The sequence below is a fragment of the Gymnodraco acuticeps genome, unplaced genomic scaffold (assembly GCF_902827175.1).
Source record: "Gymnodraco acuticeps unplaced genomic scaffold, fGymAcu1.1, whole genome shotgun sequence".
NCBI lineage: Eukaryota > Metazoa > Chordata > Actinopteri > Perciformes > Bathydraconidae > Gymnodraco > Gymnodraco acuticeps.
The window spans coordinates 1,108,814-1,128,780 of NW_022989899.1; the positions used below are offsets into that span (position 1 = coordinate 1,108,814).

Below are 19,967 nucleotides of genomic sequence, written 5' to 3' on the forward strand. Positions count from 1 at the left end.
TTTGCCGTTCCTCAGGAACTGAATTTCAAAATAAAATAACCGGAAACAGATACACATCCACTGAACTGATTACCCAAGATCCTCAGCTATGGTTGAAGCTCTGTAATTGGATTGTTTAGCCGCAATGCACGTTGGGATATGGGGTTTATGTGATGTGAAATCCAAAAAACATTTACATTTAAAAGAAAAAAATAATACTTTATTCCGAGTGTGCTTAATTTTCTCTTTGGAAGTCATCACATACCGGCATTGTAATACACGGTTCGGCTGCATTAAATATTACACATGCCATAGTTATTTATTTATAGAGCCCTGATTAGAAGGCTGCCACCGAAACTGAATACGTGACATGGATCATAAATATATCGGCAATTAAACAACATCTTCCATTTCTCTTAACACAATACGTCTCCTTGCTGTATCAACATTAATTCGGCTGACTTTTATATTTGATCCAAATGGTAGATAGGTAGTAGTGCACAGTTGATAGACAGGGACTTGTAGTTTTTAAAGATATTACTGATTTTCTTTGAATATAAGAATGTAAATACTGAGTTGAAAGAATAGTCAGGGGATTTGGGTGATGGGAGACACATCTATGAATCAGAATTTCAATAGCGTACCATTAAATGACAGATATACCTTTCTGTCTGTGATGTTTTACAAATCAGATATTAATGTGTAGAAGTAAAACATGTGAAATAATATAGCAATATCCTGTAAAGTTATGTGAAAAGATGAATACAACTACAGATCTTCAGATGTTATACATACATATAAAATAAAAAATAAAATAAAACATAAGTGTCCTACACTAATAATAAAAAGTTATTATGGCATTGTATGCTGTGTGCACCTCCTAGTGGTCAAAGCACGTTATTACATACTTTTAAAAATATGTTATATTTGATGAAAAAAATATGAAGAGTACATACTTTCATAGGGGGAAAGTAGAAGGTCAATGATAGAAATATAGAATATAAAAAATCAAGAAGATACTGTAAGTGATCTCTACAATAAAACAGTTTAGTGCCGGATGTACAAAGTTATTAATAGGAGGTGCAAAACAGAAAAAACGATTTAACTTTTATGTAAACATTAAAGAATACTTTAGGTTAAGGTCTTCTTTTAAATAAGAAAAAGCTTTGGGGGTATCTACAGATAAATATTAAGCCTGACAAAGTACTTAACGTCTAATATATTGCTTTCCTGCAATGTTAACTATGTTGAAGCACTTATTTTAACTGATATTATACATGAATTATACTCTTATAAGATGTATGTAAATAGTATAAGAAATGTGCAGAATATAACAGTAATGGTGGAGGTACACACATATTGATAGATGTCTTGTCTTGACTGTTGAGGAACCTGCGATCCAAGTTTTTCATTCATTGCATAACTTCAACGTAGTTGTGTATATGATATGTCAATAAACCCTTGAAAATCTTGAAATCTTGAAAGGGATGTGCAAAATAGCAATTATATACAGTTTTTAATTAACTATTAGTAGAGAATAACGAGTAATGCATTTACTTTATAGAGATCTGCAGATAAATGTTTAGTCTTCTCACGCACCAACTATCAAATATCTCTCCTGATTGTTGGCACTTGACAATCACCTTCCCTGAATTTTACTCAGGTGTAACTAAAGTCTGCTTTAAGGGTTGTTTATATTTCACATCATTAATCAGAATCTGCAAAGTAACTCAAATAAATGTAGTGGAGTAAAAATACCAGGTTAACCTCTGAATTGTAGTGGAGTAGAATTACAAAGTAACAATGAGCTGTCATGTGGGTATTAATGCTGCGCATTATGGACACAAGCAATTTTCACTCATTTATTAATTATATGTTTTAAATTTGATAACACCAATGTGTTTAATACTGGCAACTTCTAATCATGGGAAAAACGAAAACGTTCCCAGTAGAGACGTCCCATAGAACATTTTGCGAAACACAATAGCCAGCATGTGTAGTTCTGGGGGTTGGTCCCGTTGGAGTCCAGTTTTGGATAGTCTGCCGTGGTTTCGTTCCATTTCAAAGTGCTGTTTGACGCTCGGCATAACCTTGGCGCACTGCCACTCCAACATCCAATCCCAGAGCTTGAAGATTATTCACGGGGACTGTAGTCCCAAACGATAGCTGGGGATTATGGGTAGTGTAGTGTCTTCGGCCGCCCTAAACTCTGAAATGTTTTTTCGGATTTCATATCGCATTAACACCATATTCCAACGTGCATTGCAGCTAAAATATCCAATCACCAAGCTTCAAGCTGAGGATCTGGGTAATCAGTTCAGTGGCTGTGTATCGCAATGATGCTCGAAATGTCCCATATAGGCCTACGTCTGTTTCCGGTGACTTGATTTTGAAATTCAGTTCCTGAGGAACGGCTAAAAAGCCCAAGATTATAGAATTAAACGAATAAATAAAAACAAGGATAATTGTGTGTAATTGTTGAGTAAATAACAGTGTGTTATTTAGAAAAGAATAACAAATTAGAAGGAAAAAAAGATTTCAGTATTCTGAGGCTCTAAGCCCCATTTATTTTCCTCGCAGATGGCAAAAAAAGTCCGACATTATACGATTTAAAATAAAAACAATAATCGTGGCTTGATATTGAGTAAGAACATGTTTTTATGAACCCCACAGCTTCCGGTCTTCCAAGACCCGACCGGACAAAAATACGTGTTGCAGGCACGAAACATACTACCAATAGAAATACATTGCTTTTAAAATCGTTCTGTGTGACACGAACAAAATGGGGAAATCATGTTGGTGAACACAAATCAATAGATTAAATGTTGTGACTATAACACAAAATGCCGTGAGACTGGGTTATGTGAGACTGTTGATGCTAGCAAGCTAATGAGTCGCTTGTTAGCAAAAGTGTAAAAGAACAACTTGATGTATTACACGTCTGATATATGTAATATGTAATGTAAAGCGCTTTGAGCACAAAATAAATGCAATTAATCATTATTATCATTATATGAATTTGCACCAAGCAGGGCTTTTTTTTTGTTTTGAGAAACTTTGAAAGCAAATTAAATATAGCTATCCCAGAAATTTCATAGTTAGCAATGTTCAGTTGGATTTTTTCATGAAAACGTTACAATCCTTAAGCAACATATTGTTTCTTTATTTTGTTCTTACTTGGGATACAATGAACAAGATGCAACATGTTTTCTAGTGAGCTAAGGAGGTGTTGGGTGTATTTACCAAGCCTGGCTAGCTAAACACCTTTCAAATCTTTATGCAGGTTAGGTTAACCACATCCAGCTCCGTACTTAATACAGATATGAAAATGAAATACGTTTTCTTCTCTCTCTCGCAAGAACAATTATATTTTATAGGGCCTTTTATTTAATGTATATTCTGATTTCTTATCTCAGATCGTGCATCAATTCGAATTTTGGAGCATACTCTAAATGTAAATGCAGTTGTTTGTCAAGATAAGTTAAGATGTTACTCTTAATAGACATCCCGTTAATCCAAGCATTGCTCTTTAAATGGTGCAGGAGACATATAGTGTATAATGTATATAACACAATGTAACATCAGTGGTTATATCACTTAATGGCACAAGCTTTGCATCGAATCCCTCTGCTTTCTGAGATGGTTCTTGGCGCTGAAAGTCCTCAGGATGCAATCACAGGATTAAAAACTGTACAAACTGCTGCTGCTGGACTGTACTGTTGAGCTAGAAAAATTATCCGGTGGCCCAGCCTTTCCAGCGGTAGTGTGGCGTCCTCTGTAGGGTAAATAAAGGGAGGCTCATATTCAGTGTATAGAGAACAGGGTGGAGTCACCAAAGGTGTGAGTCTGACAGACGTTGAAAAGGCCAGCAGGCTTCTTATCTGTCCATTCTGAAACACATGCTCTGGCGTCTTCAGATCGAAACCTCGTATTCTCGTGTATCCTGGGAAGAGAATGAGCACATGTGGTCAAAGGAAGGGAGTTGCGTACGAAGCAGCGGTTGTCAAATGTTATCATTAATCAATAACTTTTATTTGGATACAGCAATAAGAAATTAAAATTAAACGGTAATGCTAGTTTCCTGTGAAAATATCATGCGTCCATCTCTAATGGGATTTTCTCCTATCAATACTTTCTGACTTCCCTAGACTTATTTGGCTGTCAGCCTCAGCCAATGGTTCCTACTGAATAATTAAATCAAACACCTCAGAAATGTATAGTTTGATTTAGTCAAAACAAACATATTCCACTTTAGTTTTGTCAAATAAAGGGACTCCTTTAGTGGCGGATTAATCCACATGTGGTGCTCTAGTAAGTATTTGTCGCAGCAGGACAGTGTAAATTAGATTGAGTGAAATAAAGTACAGTGTGTGTGTTCATGTTAATAAAGGATCATGTCAACCAGTGCACCAGTGTGGTTTAATGATCAGTCAACAACAAAGAGCTTCTTAGCAAAGGAAGTAGACACACCCTATGATTCACACAATACTGTATTGTTGGTTTGAGGGATGCATATCAGACGTGTTGCCCATACCATAGGGCATAGGCAAACACAAGATAAGAATATTGCTACACTTCTCCCTGCAACATTCATGACACATCATTTAGGATTTAGGAACAACTCACCTCATTGTTCTTTGGGATTGCCAGCATGGAAGAAGAAAAATAAAAACTCAACACATTAAACGTTTTATACAGTGTACAGAATATTTACTTATGTTGATAGAACCAGACCAGTTTTGTTAGGTAAATAAATACATTAGTTATAGATCTTAAACTGTTGCAAATTAATCCAGCAATGCTTAAACCGTTTTTTTAGTCTCAAACCCACTGTCCATGATGTAGGTAATGGGAGGGAGATACAACAAGGTATGCTGGGAACACAGGAGATGGAGTAAAACACTGTACCTAGTCCCTCTCCCCAAACAAACATGCAATCTCACAGTCTGAGGTATACGTTGACTCACCGTTGTCTCATAAACTAAGTTGTCACACGTGGATTCTCCAGAGATGTTTTCATATGGTAGGTTGGAGGACAGTGACAGCTGAAGTAGCTTTCTCTGATGCCTGAGCACAGACAGAGAATGCGTCATGACAAAGAAGGAGACACATATGTTTTAATATGTACAATGTCATTCTGGAGAAATGGCACCCTAAAATGTTAACTGTGTACTTTTCTCATCATGCTTTTATGAGTCAGATGTGCTAATAGAGAGGTGTAGACCAGTTATGATGGAGGTGTTGTGGAGGTGGATGGTATAATGAAGGATCACTGACACACACACTTAATAGAAATGACAGAACAGGGTTGGTTATATAATACAATCAAATGTTATAGAAAGAATACATAATAACAAACCAACATTTTCTCTGTAAACGGTGCTGATACCTCTATTCCACTTAAATGCGTTTTGTTTTAGTTCCATGCTGGGGCTGGTTTGGTTCCCAAGTGCGAACCAGTTTGCTTTTCCACTGACCAGAGCTGACCATTTTCTTTGCTTCATGTGATTATAGTTTTCAGCGTGAATATCACTCACAATAACACAAATGGCGTCTAACATTGGAGCTGTGTCATGTTCAAGCTATTGAATTACAAATTCTTCAACTTTAAATGGTAAATGGATGGACTGCATTTCAGATAGCCTTTTATCCATTCCTTACGACTCCCAAGAGCGCTTTACATATACAAGTCATCATTAACCCATTGATATAGTGGCAGGGGATGCCAAACATGGTGCCATCTGCTCAAGGAAGCTAACATTCACACACCCAGTTGGAGCAATCGGGAGCAATTTTCCCAAGGACACACCGACATGCTGCCTTGTGTATATATATGGCATTATAATCATTCACCATAAATACTTTGAGTAGCTTATCGTTGGTAGCACAACTATAGCAAAATGGTTTTCATTCAAAGTGAATAAAATGGTGAACATTAGGCAAGTTTATTTATATCTTTGAGGTTGTGGTCTAGCCACTTTGCGCTCTCAATGTTACCCGAACAACATTCTCTGTTTGCTCTCCTGGAGGTTTCTTCCACTTTACCCCCATTAGCTGTGGGGTTCCTTTGGAAGTTTTTCCTTGTCCGATGGGAGGGTCTAAGGACAGACGGTGTCGTATTTGTATTCATTTTCTTTACAAACTGTAAAGTCCCCTGAGACAAATGTAGAATATGTGATATTGGGCTACAATTGATAGAATTGGTATTTATTGTCTTATGTGAGTGTTAAAGAGAGAAGCTAAGACCACATTTATTTGTATAAAACTGTCTTCTGTTGCACTGTTGGTGGAGCCTGTGACCTAAGATTTTCATCGACATAACTACACTGTAGCTATACGTATGACAAATAAAAGCCTTGAACCTTCTTTTTGAACATTTGAACCTACTTTGAGTAGTAGAGGTAGATTCCAATGATGAGGCTGAGGAGGAGGACGATGGGGATGAAGACAGCAAATGCTACTTGGGCCCCCTCCATTCTTAGGTCTGCAGTAGACACTATTGGAGAGAAAACGGGGACACGACAATACATTATTCATTGACGGGTCAAACGTTTTTATTTTGTTAAAGGCCCTGTCACACTGTCCCGAAATTGACACCCGATGGACACACGAATATGGAATTGTGAATTTCGCACGAAGATGGCCCCGAACCACACACGAAGGCAACATTTACATTACATTTAAGACATACAACTGCAATGAAAGTACCAAAAACAATTGTGTTACAGTACTATGATACTGTACTGATATCTTCAGACTTTGTTCTTTACTTTATCCGTCGTTATATGTGGAAAATATTACGTTTTCTCCGTAATGTTGTTTCCATAACAACAACAACTTCCTGTCAACTGTCCTTCAAAATAATATATTATATCCTTTTTAGTTTCACAGAACACAAATTGGGTTATTTACATAATATGTTTACATGATTTTGTTGTGCAATAAAACAACCCGATGGACACACGATAAAGGAAATGTTCAAATTCGGCTGTGATCGTAACAACATCGGGCCATTCGTGAGGGCATCTTAAGCCATCGTATGACCGCCGGTGGAGTTTCTCAGGCTCCGGCAGCAACTTCGTGAGCGGTGGCAAAATCTTTGGCATGCCAAAAAATTGCCGAAGGACCTTGCGAAGGTTCATTTTCGTGTTGAATTCGTGTGTCAATTGTGCCCTTCGTAAGGCCATCGTGAGGGCATCTTGTTATCATCGGTGCCATCGGGCATTCGCCCCGATCAGAGTGAGGGTGAATGCACCAATGATAACACGAAGATGACACGATTTGACAAGATGCCCTCACGAGTGCCTTACGAAGTTGCCGCTCACAAAGTTGCTGCTCCACCGGAGGTCATACGATGGCTTAAGATGCCCTCACGAATGGCCCGATGTTGCTACGATCACAGCCGAATTTGAACATTTCCTTTATCGTGTGTCCATCGGGTGTCAATTTCGGAGGCCACACCCTCAGCCAGCCTTTCACGAAACAAAGCTTCCCAAACCTTTCAGGATTCATGCCGGATATGTACAGCGTAGGGCACTGAAGAACGATGCCTACTTTGTTTGGACCAGCAGGAGATTCGGGTACACAATCTGTAAGTATTCATTGTTGTTTGTGTATTTATGATGTTTAAAACAAACAAGGTATCTACCACGACTGTTTAAATGGGTAAACGTTTTTCGGGCTACTAAGTTGGGATGGCGGAGAAATGCTCTCCGCAGACCCATGCTCACAGCGTTATAAACCTTTTTCTTACTCAATATCAAGCCACACTTATTGTTTTTACTTGGGCTGTGAGTGTTTGTGTGTGCTCAGGATGAGTTTCGCTTGTTTTCGCTGTATCCCTTTAATAACAATATCGTCTCTGGTATTTGCTAATCATGTGTCATTACTTTCAGCAGAAATTCACTCATTAAAAACAAATCAGCTAACATAAAACTTGCAAAGAAATCATGTTCTTTTTTTGTAATTGTTAAAAAATGTAAATAATCTTAGCACAAATATCTATTAAAACGTCCATGCTCAGACCATCAGACTCAAGGCGTGCAGGAAACATGAACTTCTTGTGAAGACTTACCATCTAATCTGTGCTCAGCATTAGCTGGGTGGGCTGTGGATGAGACAGAAGTGTGTTAAACATGAAACTGCATGAATTATAAACACTTTAGAATTGTTTTCACAAAAACATTTTTGTATCATGAACTAAAGGCCAATCCTGCGTTATTTCAGCGTCTACTCTCCTACAACCTTCTTCAAAGTGAAAAACAATATCCACTTTTCATTTTTGGCATTCTATTTGTGACTGATTTCACAGTGTCTTTGAAACATGCTCCGTCTTCTTTATTTAGCTTATTTTCTTTTAATTAAAAACGTTCAAACGTCACTGAATAATAGAGAGGATTTAAGGTCCCATGTCTGAACATGAAGTCAGGTATTGATGGAATTAAATAAACAGAGTGCATGAGATGCTAAATATTTTTACTTGAATATGAACATTTCATTTGAAGCTTTTCGAGATTTGATTAATGTGATTTCAGTTTCTTTTTTCCAGCACACATTGAGGTGCAATATGTACAGTGTTAATCAAGTAGAAATATACAAAGATAACAGGCTTTAAATAATACAAAATCAGAAATAATAACAAAAGATGACATGCAGTCACGTAAACAGCAAATTAATTAAGTTTCATGGCCCAATCAAAGTTATCAAAAAAAAAACTAATGTAAAATGGTATTTATCAAGAAATGATTAAGATATTGTGTCGTTCTTTGCAACACTTAAAAAGTCAAGGATTTCTGAAACCACGCAGGAAAAGAAGGAGATGAAGAATAATTGAGTTCTGCTAAATGCAAAAATGTCGGCAAGATTAATGTAACAATAAAATAATTAGCTATATATCAGGCATATACTGTCCATCATTTAGAATCTGAGCTATAGTATCACAGTTTAAAAACATGGGAACAGTTACGTTTTTCTAAAGGAATAGTGTACTTAATAATTTACTCAATTGAAGAATAGTAATAATAGTAATAAAAACAGATTATACAAATACGATGACATGTTTTTGGGGAAAAAGGCAATTTAAAAGTGTGTTTTAGTTTCCCTTTACACTATGGAAACAAAGACATGCCATAGGGATTGGAATCTTTATGAACAAGTGAATAAATATAATATATTTTACTTTGTAAGAGCAAAAGATGACAAGATAAAGTCTAGGGATTAGGTTTCAAAGTACCACCTTTGACTTTTCTTTTACTTATTTCAATTCTCATATTATTCAAATTTAATGTATTCAGTTGCACATAACGTTTTCAAAAATATTTGCCTTTATTTGGCTCCCTTGGACACTTTGTAACATGATTTACTTAAATAAAACACTCAACCAATTAAATGACTTAAGTATTGAATTATTCAAAAATATGTTAGCCCATTTAGGTATTCTTATTCATCCATAGTTTAGGACTTCACATATTTACATATTCAAATGGTCTTACATTAGATCATGTTTTTAAAGAAGCAAAGGATATTGTGTAGAAAGATGGTGACTCTGCCAGGCTGCAGTTCCTCACCTTTGCAGACAGGTGGCAGCCCACTCCACTGGGACGGGTGTCCAGGGACACAGTGGAGAACCGGCTCCCCCAGCAGCTGGTGTCCGGGCAGACAGGAGTAGTGGAGGGTCTCTCCCGCCTGGAACTGGATCTTGTTGGAGCTGGGGACCCCGTAGGTGGGCGTTCCTGGGTGACTGCAGGGCTCCAAGACCTCAGCTGGAGTTAAAGGGGAGAAACAGTTCAGGTTGAGAAGACTGTAGGAAATGTGCATTGCAAGGTGCCAGTGGAGAATGGCACTAATGTCCAGACTGCCATTCAATTAGGTATGGATATTCACATTCTGCTGAGTATGACTAACTTTCTCATCATTTTTTTTACAAATGTCCATTGCTTGTGTAGAACAAACAATGTCAAAAAAACTAACATGCAGATTGCAGGAAACTGCTGAGCACAATCATGTGAATATTAACATCAGCAAAAAGTATGGAACAATTATATCAGCAGAAGGTTTCACAAAGAATGAAAAAAAAGGAGGTGCTTTTAAATAAATAAATACAAACACACACAAACACACACACACACACACACACACACACACACACACACACACACACACACCACACACACACACACACACACACACACACACACACTCTTAAGTTACAATCATTTTGAGATAAATAACTGTATATGTGCCAAATTTACATGGTCTGTTTAAGCAAGTTACACAAATTGTAACATAGCATTAGTACGGAAGATGATTTGGGGCCACAGGCGGAACATTTACCTCCTCGAGTTTTGACCAATACATTTTTTGCACATGTGGCTGGAATCTCAGAATTCTATAAATAATAAATAATAAATGTTTCACATGTGGCCCTAATTTTCCTCCATACATTTGCCATCTGATGTTTCAGATGCTGGTCAGAGAACAGCTCACTATTAAGCGCTTTGAGCACCAGGAAAAGCGCTTTATAAATGTAATGTATTATTATTATTATTATTATTATGAAGAGGGCTGCATGTCAAAATACTTCAAGACATGTCATTTAAAACTGACTATATACAGTTTGAATTATCTTCAGTCTGTGGCAGGTCCTTACTATAATTTGAAATATACTTTAGTTCTTTAAATGCTGTTGAAACAATGGCATTATTGGACCTAGATGACTGTTTAAACAAAGACACGAAAAACTCCTTAATCTGCTAAATTAATTGTACCATTTGGAATTGGCATGAAAGAGAATGAGTCTTCTTCAATCAATCAATCAATCAATCAATCAATGTTTATTTATATAGCCCAATATCACAAATGTTACATTTGTCTCAGTGGACTTCACAGATTGTACAGAATATCAGTATGACAATACGACACCCTCTGTCCTTAAAGCCCCTGTCACACTGTCCCGAAATTGACACCCGATGGACACACGAATATGGAATTGTGAATTTCGCACGAAGATGGCCCCGAACCACACACGAAGGCAACATTTACATTACATTTAAGACATACAACTGCAATGAACGTACCAAAAACAATTATGTTACAGTACTATGATACTGTACTGATATCTTCAGACTTTGTTCTTTACTTTATCCGTCGTTATATGTAGAAAATATTACGTTTTCTCCGTAATGTTGTTTCCATAGCAACAACAACTTCCTGTCAACTCTCCTTCAAAATAATATATTATATCCTTTTTAGTTTCACAGAACACAAATTGGGTTATTTACATAATATGTTTACATGATTTTGTTGTGCAATATAACAACCCGATGGACACACGATAAAGGAAATGTTCAAATTCGGCTGTGATCGTAACAACATCGGGCCATTCGTGAGGGCATCTTAAGCCATCGTATGACCGCCGGTGGAGTTTCTCAGGCTCCGGCAGCAACTTCGTGAGCGGTGGCAAAATGTTTGGCATGGCAAAAAATTGCCGAAGGACCTTGCGAAGGTTCATTTTCGTGTTGAATTTGTGTGTCAATTTTGCCCTTCGTAAGGCCATCGTGAGGGCATCTTGTTATCATCGGTGCCATCGGGCATTCGCCCCGATCAGAGTGAGGGCGAATGCACCGATGATAACACGAAGATGACACGATTTGACAAGATGCCCTCACGAGTGCCTTACGAAGTTGCCGCTCACAAAGTTGCTGCCGGAGCCTGAGAAACTCCACCGGCGGTCATACGATGGCTTAAGATGCCCTCACGAATGGCCCGATGTTGCTACGATCATAGCCGAATTTGAACATTTCCTTTATCGTGTGTCCATCGGGTGTCAATTTCGGGACAGTGTGACAGGGGCTTTAGTCCCTGACATACCAACCCGATTTTGGGAGTCAGAGGCAGTCAGGCATTCGCGGCGCCCTACTCAGGTTGGTGTGTCCCGCACCGTCGTCTCTTTTACCTCATTCACACCAACGCTGTTTCAGGGCCGGTTCGGAGCTGGAGCTTGAAAAGCACCGGGTTTTCCTGTTCACACCGCAGCGGAGCAGCCTCTTAGCGCCGGAATCCGGTTCGTTTCAAGCACCAAAAAATTGTCCGGCTGGAGTAAAAGCACCGCATACGTCACGCTTACGTTGAGGCGGGGGCAGGGGCGGGATCAACTACTGAACAACAACAAAAAGCCCGCGTTTTATCCAGTTTGTACACAACGATGGATAAACTTAACAAGCAGCAGTGGTCTACTGAAGAGACCAGCTACCTACTGGGAATCTGGTCTTCCGAAGAGGTACAGAGGAAGCCGGAGCACAATCGGCCATTGTTGTTGTTGTCGGTGTGAGGGGTTTCCGCGCGCTTTGGCTTTATGAAGCAGGCACGCAAACGGTTACGTTACAGAGCTACTGTCTACCACTGTTCATTGTTCATTTACCTATTGTGAGCATCACATGGAAATGTACATTTTGCAAGAAGTGGCCACTATTCAGATGGGTGTTTCCGTCCGCCCCTCTATTCTTTCTCCCATTATCCTCCACAATCTGCCTAGAAGTATTTTAACGTTGTAGCTGTTCAAGATGGTCATTTTAAAATGTGTTGAAAATATACTGTTAGTAGTTAAACCAATAATAATGTACATGCAACTGACAGTTATGTAGGCACATTTTTAATTTTGTATTAACGCTGTGTGATTAAAAGAATAAACACAAATAGCAGGATAGGCAATACAAAACTTTATTTCGTAACTTGATACTACAGCCATTGACAACACAGCATTAGACATATTTGGCAAACTCTTTTTTTATTGTATTACACACTATTTTTATCGTATTGTATTTGTGTCGATTGTTTACATTGTACAGTTCTTTAGACATATTTGCTATATATTATCCCACTGAAAAGGCACTGCACCGACACCGTTAAAATATTGGCATAGTTCATCCCTGTGCTGCTTGGTTCGAGCTGGAACATTGGTGCCGTGTGGCAGGGTGGCCTGCCGTAGTTCAGGGTCTTGTCTCCATCTTCCTGGGACAGCTCTAGACACAGGTTCGGGAAAGCCCCCTGAGCTTCTCGCTGTAGTATCCATGTTTTCACCCATTTAGTGCGGTTTCTCCTGATTTTTCGCTTCCGCTTCTTAATCTCTGCAGCCGCAAGCAACACTCCAATTGCTGATAACGCCAGTACCGTACGATACATGCTTTCGATCGACGAGAGAGAGTGAAAATTGAACCCAGACGCTATTTGTTGTTTGTTTATATCATGCAGTCTTGTTCTCTCTTGTTGCCTCTTTTGAATGACGTGTGTTCGTAGGCGGGCGGCGTAGCCGACGCAGGCGACGTAGCGGACGTAAAAGTCGGGACGCCTTCGGTACGCGTTCTTTGGTCTCAGGTTGGTGTGTAGCGGCCTTTAGACCCTCACATTGTACAAGGAAAAACTTCCAGAGAAAAACCCCACAGTTTAAAGGGGAACATGGGAGAAACCTCAGGGAGAGCAACAGAGGAGGGATCCCTCTCCCAGGACGGACAGACGTGCAATAGATGCCGTGTGTAAATCGAAGAGATAATACATTTTACAGCATAAGTAGACCAAATGTTTGGAAATGCATGTGTCTATAATAAGAAGATAAATCCACGAGAATGTCAACAATCCTGTGGGAGCCATCAGGGAAGTAGTATGATTAGAATCAGGCAGGACCACAGTGACAGGTTCAGCCATGACTCGAAGTCCAGGACTCAAATCCAGAACTCAGGATAGAGGATCCACGACACAGGATCCAGGGCTCAGGACTAAGGATCCAGGACTCAGGATCCAGGACTCCGGATCCAGGACTCCAGATCCAGGACTCAGGACTCCAGATCCAGGACACATGATTCAGGACTCAGGACCGCAGCAACAGGATCAGCCACGACTCAGGATCCCGGCATAGATAGAAAACATTTTGAAATTTGGGGGAAGCTGGGTTATTCGGAACATGAGAGTACACAGGTACAGACAGACAGATACAGACAGGAAGAAGTAAGGTGTCCCCCGACAGTCTATGCCTATAGCAGCAAAACTAACGTGTCTACGTACATGGACTCCCATAGGATAGGTTGAGGGAAAGGGGTAGCAGGTAAGAAATAAGGAACAGAGGTGGAGAGGCACAACGTGTCTATGTACATGCAACCCCTTAGGATAGGGTGAGGGAAAAGAGTAGGAACTAAGATGTATGCGCCACATCTATACCATGAGCGCATTGGTCCTAAAAAGTGTTTCTGGCACTGACACCAATCAACAGTTGTGCGTCGACTCAGCAGGGATCAAGGCACGTATATGCCTCTCCCTGCTTCCACCGCCTACACACACAACCAAATTACATACCATCAGTAAGGAAAAAGAGTAAGAACTAAGATGTATAGGTGAAGAGGCGCACAACATTTCTACGTCAATGCACTCTTATTAGATTATTTTATCAACTATAAGCTTTATCAAACAGGAAGGTCTTAAGCGCACTCTTAAAAACGGATAGGCTGTTTGCCGCCCGAACACAAACTGGAAGCTGATTCCACAAAAGTGGAGCTTGATAAGAAAAGGCTCTGGCTCCCATTGTACTTTTAGAGACTCTAGGAACAACCAACAACCCTGCATTCTTGGAACGCAATGCCCTAGTAGGACAGTGGGGTATAATTAGTTCTTTAAGGTAAGATGGCGACTGCTTTTTCAATAATCTTTGAGAGGAACGGAAGATTAGAAATAGGTCTATAATTGGCTAAAACCTCTGGATCGAGATTGTGCTTTTTAAGAAGAGAGTTTATCACTGCTACTTTAAATGATTGTGGAACATAGCCTGATAATAAAGACATATTCATAATATTTAATAAATAAAGTGTTAATTAATGGAAAAACTTCCTTTAACAGCTTAGTTGGAATCGGGTCTAAGATACACGTTGATCGTTTAGAAGAAAGAATCATTTAATTGAATTGTTCAAGGTTTATGGCTGAAAAGCATTCTAGTTTACTATCTAGTGTAATATTAGAACTTACGTTTCCGGGAGCTGTTGATAACACTATACTGGTCAAAGGCAAGAGGTCATTAATTTTGTTTCTAAGAGTAACAATTTTATCGTTAAAAAAGCACATAAAATCATTACTACTGAGTGCTATGGGAATAGAAGGCTCAATCGAGCTATGGCTCTCTGTCAGCCTGGCTACAGTGCTGAAAAGAAATCTTGCATTATTCTTATTCTCATCTATTAATGAAGAGTAGTAGGCTGCTCTCGCTTTACGCAGTGCTTTCTTATATTCATTGAGAGTAATATTCCACATTAAACGAGATTCTTCAAGTTTAGTGGAACGCCATATCATTTGAAGTTGTCCTGACTTTTGCTTTATATTGCGGGCATTATGCCATGGAGCTAATCTATGTTGTTTTATTTTTCTTCTTTTTCAAAGGAGCAACAGAGTCTAATTTTATTCGCAGGGCATCTGTAGCACTATCAACAACATGATCAATTTGGGGTGGTGTACATTTTGTATAAGTTTCCTCCCTTACATGCAGACATGCTATCGAGTTAAGTATTGATGGAATCTCTTCCTTAAATTTGGCTATAGTACTAACAGATAGGTTTCTGCTGCAGGAGCTTTTGACTAATGCTTTGTAGTCTAGTAACAGTACTTCAAAAGTTACTAAGAAATGGTCGGATAAAGCGGGATTATGCGGTTCGACTAATAGTTGCTCAATTTCAATACCATAAGTCAGAACAAGGTCGAGAGTGTGATTATAATAGTGGGTTGGTTTATTTACACTCTGACGGAAACAAATATAATCTAATATAGAGTTAAATGCAAGAGTAAGGCTATTTTTATCGTCGTCAACATGAATATTAAAGTCACCTACGATAATTACTTTATCTGTTTTAAGTACCAAAGTTGATAAAAACTCAGAGAATTCTGATAACATCCCTGTTAACCGCCTTTGCTTTCTCACTGTCTCCATCCCTTCCTCTGACTCGTTCCAACTCCTGCCTTCAAACTCTGCTGCAGAAACTCTCCTCTCTACTCTCTCATCCACTCTGGACTCTCTCTGTCCTCTCACATCTCGGCAGGCTCGTCAGTCCCCTCCTGCTCCCTGGCTAAATGATGCACTGCGTGCTAATAGAACCGTCCTTAGGGCAGCAGAGCGGAAATGGTGGAAATCCAAACACCGTGACGACCTCCTAACCTATCAGGCTCTCCTCTCCTCTTTCTCTGCTTTGATCTCTCAGGCAAAAAGCACTTTCTTTCAAGATAAGATCCAATCTTCCTATTCCAATCCTAAAAAACTATTTTCCATCTTCTCCACCCTCTTGGACCCTCCCAAAGCCCCTCCCCCCTCCTCACTTCTGTCAAGCGACTTTGTTACCCACTTTGAAAAAAAGGTTGATGATATTCGCTCTTCTTTTTCTGACTCACCTTTACTCACCGCTGGGTCACCAGACCCTCCTTCCACCAACACACTAACCTCCTTTTCCCCTCTCTCTCCAAGTGAGGTTCTTACCCTCATTACCTCTGCCCGCCCTACCACCTGTCCTCTGGACCCTATCCCTTCAAACCTCCTTCAGACTATCGCTCCTGATATTCTACCGTTTCTCACCCATTTCATCAACACTTCTCTAACTTCTGGTCACTTTCCAAACAGTCTCAAGGAGGCAAGAGTAAACCCTCTCCTAAAGAAACCCACTCTCAACCCGTCTGATGTTATAAACTACAGGCCTGTCTCTCTCCTCCCGTTCCTGTCTAAATCACTTGAACGCGCTGTCTTTAAACAACTCTCCTGTTATCTCCATCAGAATAACCTTCTGGATCCGCACCAGTCTGGTTTCAAGGCAGGTCACTCCACAGAAACTGCTCTCATTGCTGTCACAGAAGAACTGCACACTGCCAAAACTGCATCCCTCTCCTCTGTCATCATCCTGTTGGACCTGTCTGCTGCATTCGACACGGTGAATCATCAGATCCTCCTTCGCACTCTCCAAAAACTTGGAGTTTCAGGCTCTGCACTTTCCCTCCTCACCTCATATCTGAAAGACCGTACCTACAGGGTGACTTGGAGAGGGTCTGAGTCCGACCCTTGTCAATTAACTACAGGGGTCCCTCAGGGCTCTGTTCTTGGTCCCCTCCTCTTCTCCCTGTACACAAACTCACTCGGATCAGTCATTAGCCCGCATGGTTTTTCATACCACTGCTACGCTGACGACACCCAATTAATTCTGTCCTTTCCCCGCTCAGAGACCCAGGTCGTCGCACGCATCTCTGCTTATCTAGCTGACATCTCTCAGTGGATGTCTGCTCATCACCTTAAGCTCAACCTTGACAAGACTGAGCTGCTCTTCCTTCCGGGAAAAGATTGTCCCACTCTTGACCTAACAATCAACATCGGCACCTCAGTTGTTTCCCCGACTCAGACTGCAAGGAATCTGGGTGTGACCCTAGATAACAACCTGTCCTTCACTGCAAACATAGCTGCTACAACCCGTTGCTGCAGATACACGCTTTACAACATCAGGAAGATACGTCCCCAGCTGACTCAGAAAGCGACTCAGGTTCTGGTCCAGGCTCTCGTCATCTCACGCCTAGACTACTGCAACTCCCTCCTGGCTGGTCTACCTGCATGTGCCATCCGACCTCTGCAGCTCATCCAGAATGCAGCGGCTCGTCTGGTCTTCAACCTTCCTACATTTTCCCACACCACTCCGCTCCTCCGCTCCCTTCACTGGCTTCCGGTAACTGCTAGAATCCACTTCAAGACACTGGTACTTGCTTACCATGCTGCGAATGGATCTGGCCCTTCGTACATCCAGGACATGGTTAAACCGTACACCCCAGCGCGTGCACTCGCTCTGCATCAGCCAAACGACTCGCTGCGAGGGGGACCCAAGTTCCCATCAGCAAAAACACGTGGGTTTGCTATCCTGGCTCCAAGATGGTGGAATGAGCTCCCCATTGACATCAGGACAGCAGATAGCTTGCACATCTTCCGGCGCAGACTGAAAACTCATCTCTTTCGACTCCACTTCGAGCGATATAACTAGTAACAAAGCACTTATATACTAATAAAGGACTGGCTTATCTAAAGCCAGTTGAGTAGCACTTGAAATGTTTGGCTCTATGAAACCTGATGTACTTATATGATTCTGTTTTCCTCAAGTTTGTATTTTGTTGGTCGAACGCACTTATTGTAAGTCGCTTTGGATAAAAGCGTCAGCTAAATGCAATGTAATGTAATGTAATAACAATTCTGAATAAGGACCTGGTGCACGGTACACTGTAACAAATAAGATTGGCTGCAAAGTTTTCCAGGTCGGATGCGTAAGACTAAAAACAAGGCTTTCAAAGGAGGTATAATTTAATTTTGGTTTAGTATTGATAAGTAAACTTGAGTCAAAGATGGCTGCAACTCCACCTCCTCGGCTTGTGCCTCGAGGAATATGAGTATTGATATGACTGGGTGGAGTGGCCTCATTTATGCTGACATATTCTTCATGTCTCAACCAAGTTTCAGTGAGACAGCATATATCAAATCAAATCAAGTTTCATTTATATAGCACATTTATAAACGATTTTTGGTCGAGCCAAAGTGCTGTACATATAATCAAAATAGCCTACAGTAGAGACACTTTACAGCTAATACAATAGCACAGATTGTTCAGAATATCAGTATGAGAAAAAACGACACCCTCTATCCTTAGACCCTCACATCGTACAAGGAAAAACTTCCGGAGAAAAACCCACAGTTTAAACTTTAGAGGGAAAAAATGGGAGAAAACTCAGGAAGAGCAACAGAGGAGGGATCCCTCTCCCATGACGGACAGACGTGCAATAGATGCCGTGTGTAAATCGAAGAGATAATACATTTTACAGCATAGGTAGTCCAAATGTTAGGAAATGCATGTGTCTGTAATAAGAAGATGAATCTACGAAGACTACAATCCTGTGGGAGCCTTCAGGGAGGCAGCAAGACAAGACCCAGGCAGGACCGCAGAGACAGGTTTAGCCACGACCCGAAGTCCACGACTTAATCCAGAACTCAGGATAGAGGATCCAGGACCACAGCAAGAAGATCAGCCTCGACTCCGGATCCCGGCGTAGATATAGACACAAAACAAGAAAACATTTGGCTGGGTTAATCGGAACAAGAGAATACACAGACAGACAGACGGAAGAACAAGCACTCCCTTAGAGTAGATTGAGGGCAAAGGGTAGCAAGTAAGAGAGTAAGAAACATAGGTGGAGAGGCACACTCAGGGAACAAGGTCCCCACTGGAGCCTTAGTTGGAAATTGATGAGAGATAGGGAGGTACGCTGTGTCTACGAATTGTAACACTCCCCGGCCTGTCTAAGCCACTCTACAAACCGTTTCCCTCTAATAAAACTCAAGAGGTCAGAGAGGGAAAAGGTCTTGGGTAAAAGTTAATCTTGATAAGAGAAGCCTAAAAGGCCAGAGAGAAAAAGTGAGTTTTAAGTAGGGGTGCACCGAATGGGAAATTATTGGCCGAAACCGATACCGAAAATAGGAAACAGTTGGCCGAAAACCGAATGCCGAAAGGCCGAAAATGATTAATAGAAATATATATATATAATGTATACATCTTTTACCAATGTTGTTCAGCTACCTGATTATGGAAATAGACATGATTATGGCAAAACTTAACTTAAATAATAATCACTATTATGGGTCCATAAAACATTTATTCAGCACTTTTGAATGCATACAGTACATTTATATATGTCATGTATTATTGCTAAAAAACATTATATCGCAGTCTTAGTGTCGCCAACTCGTTTCTAATATGCAAAGACAACAAATGCGTCTATGATGTATTTTCGATCAGACGAGATCTCCCCCCCGTCTGTGTGCGAGGGGGCGGGGCAGTTTACACACACGCAGCTGCTACATGCAGCGGAGCACACTGCGGAGATGGCGGAGAGAACGCGCTCCGAGGTGTGGTTACACTTTACCCGTCTCGATGTGGAGAATACTTGTTACC

The 19,967-nt window shown here is 40.4% G+C and overlaps 1 protein-coding gene across 2 annotated transcripts in view; it reads right to left on the minus strand.

Annotated features, from left to right (window-relative positions):
• Positions 1–3,121: 3,121 nt before the first annotated feature.
• sez6b (seizure related 6 homolog b) overlaps positions 3,122–19,967 on the minus strand; it is a 293,771-nt gene continuing 276,925 nt past the window's right edge. For both annotated transcript variants that reach the window (XM_034206109.1, XM_034206104.1), the window contains exons 13-18: positions 9,546–9,740; positions 8,054–8,086; positions 6,367–6,475; positions 4,947–5,046; positions 4,606–4,614; positions 3,122–3,922 (exon numbers count right to left, since the gene is read on the minus strand). In XM_034206109.1, the coding sequence (XP_034062000.1) occupies positions 3,893–3,922; positions 4,606–4,614; positions 4,947–5,046; positions 6,367–6,475; positions 8,054–8,086; positions 9,546–9,740 (476 nt within the window). In that variant the 3' untranslated portion in view covers positions 3,122–3,892. The remainder of the gene's footprint in view (positions 3,923–4,605; positions 4,615–4,946; positions 5,047–6,366; positions 6,476–8,053; positions 8,087–9,545; positions 9,741–19,967) is intronic.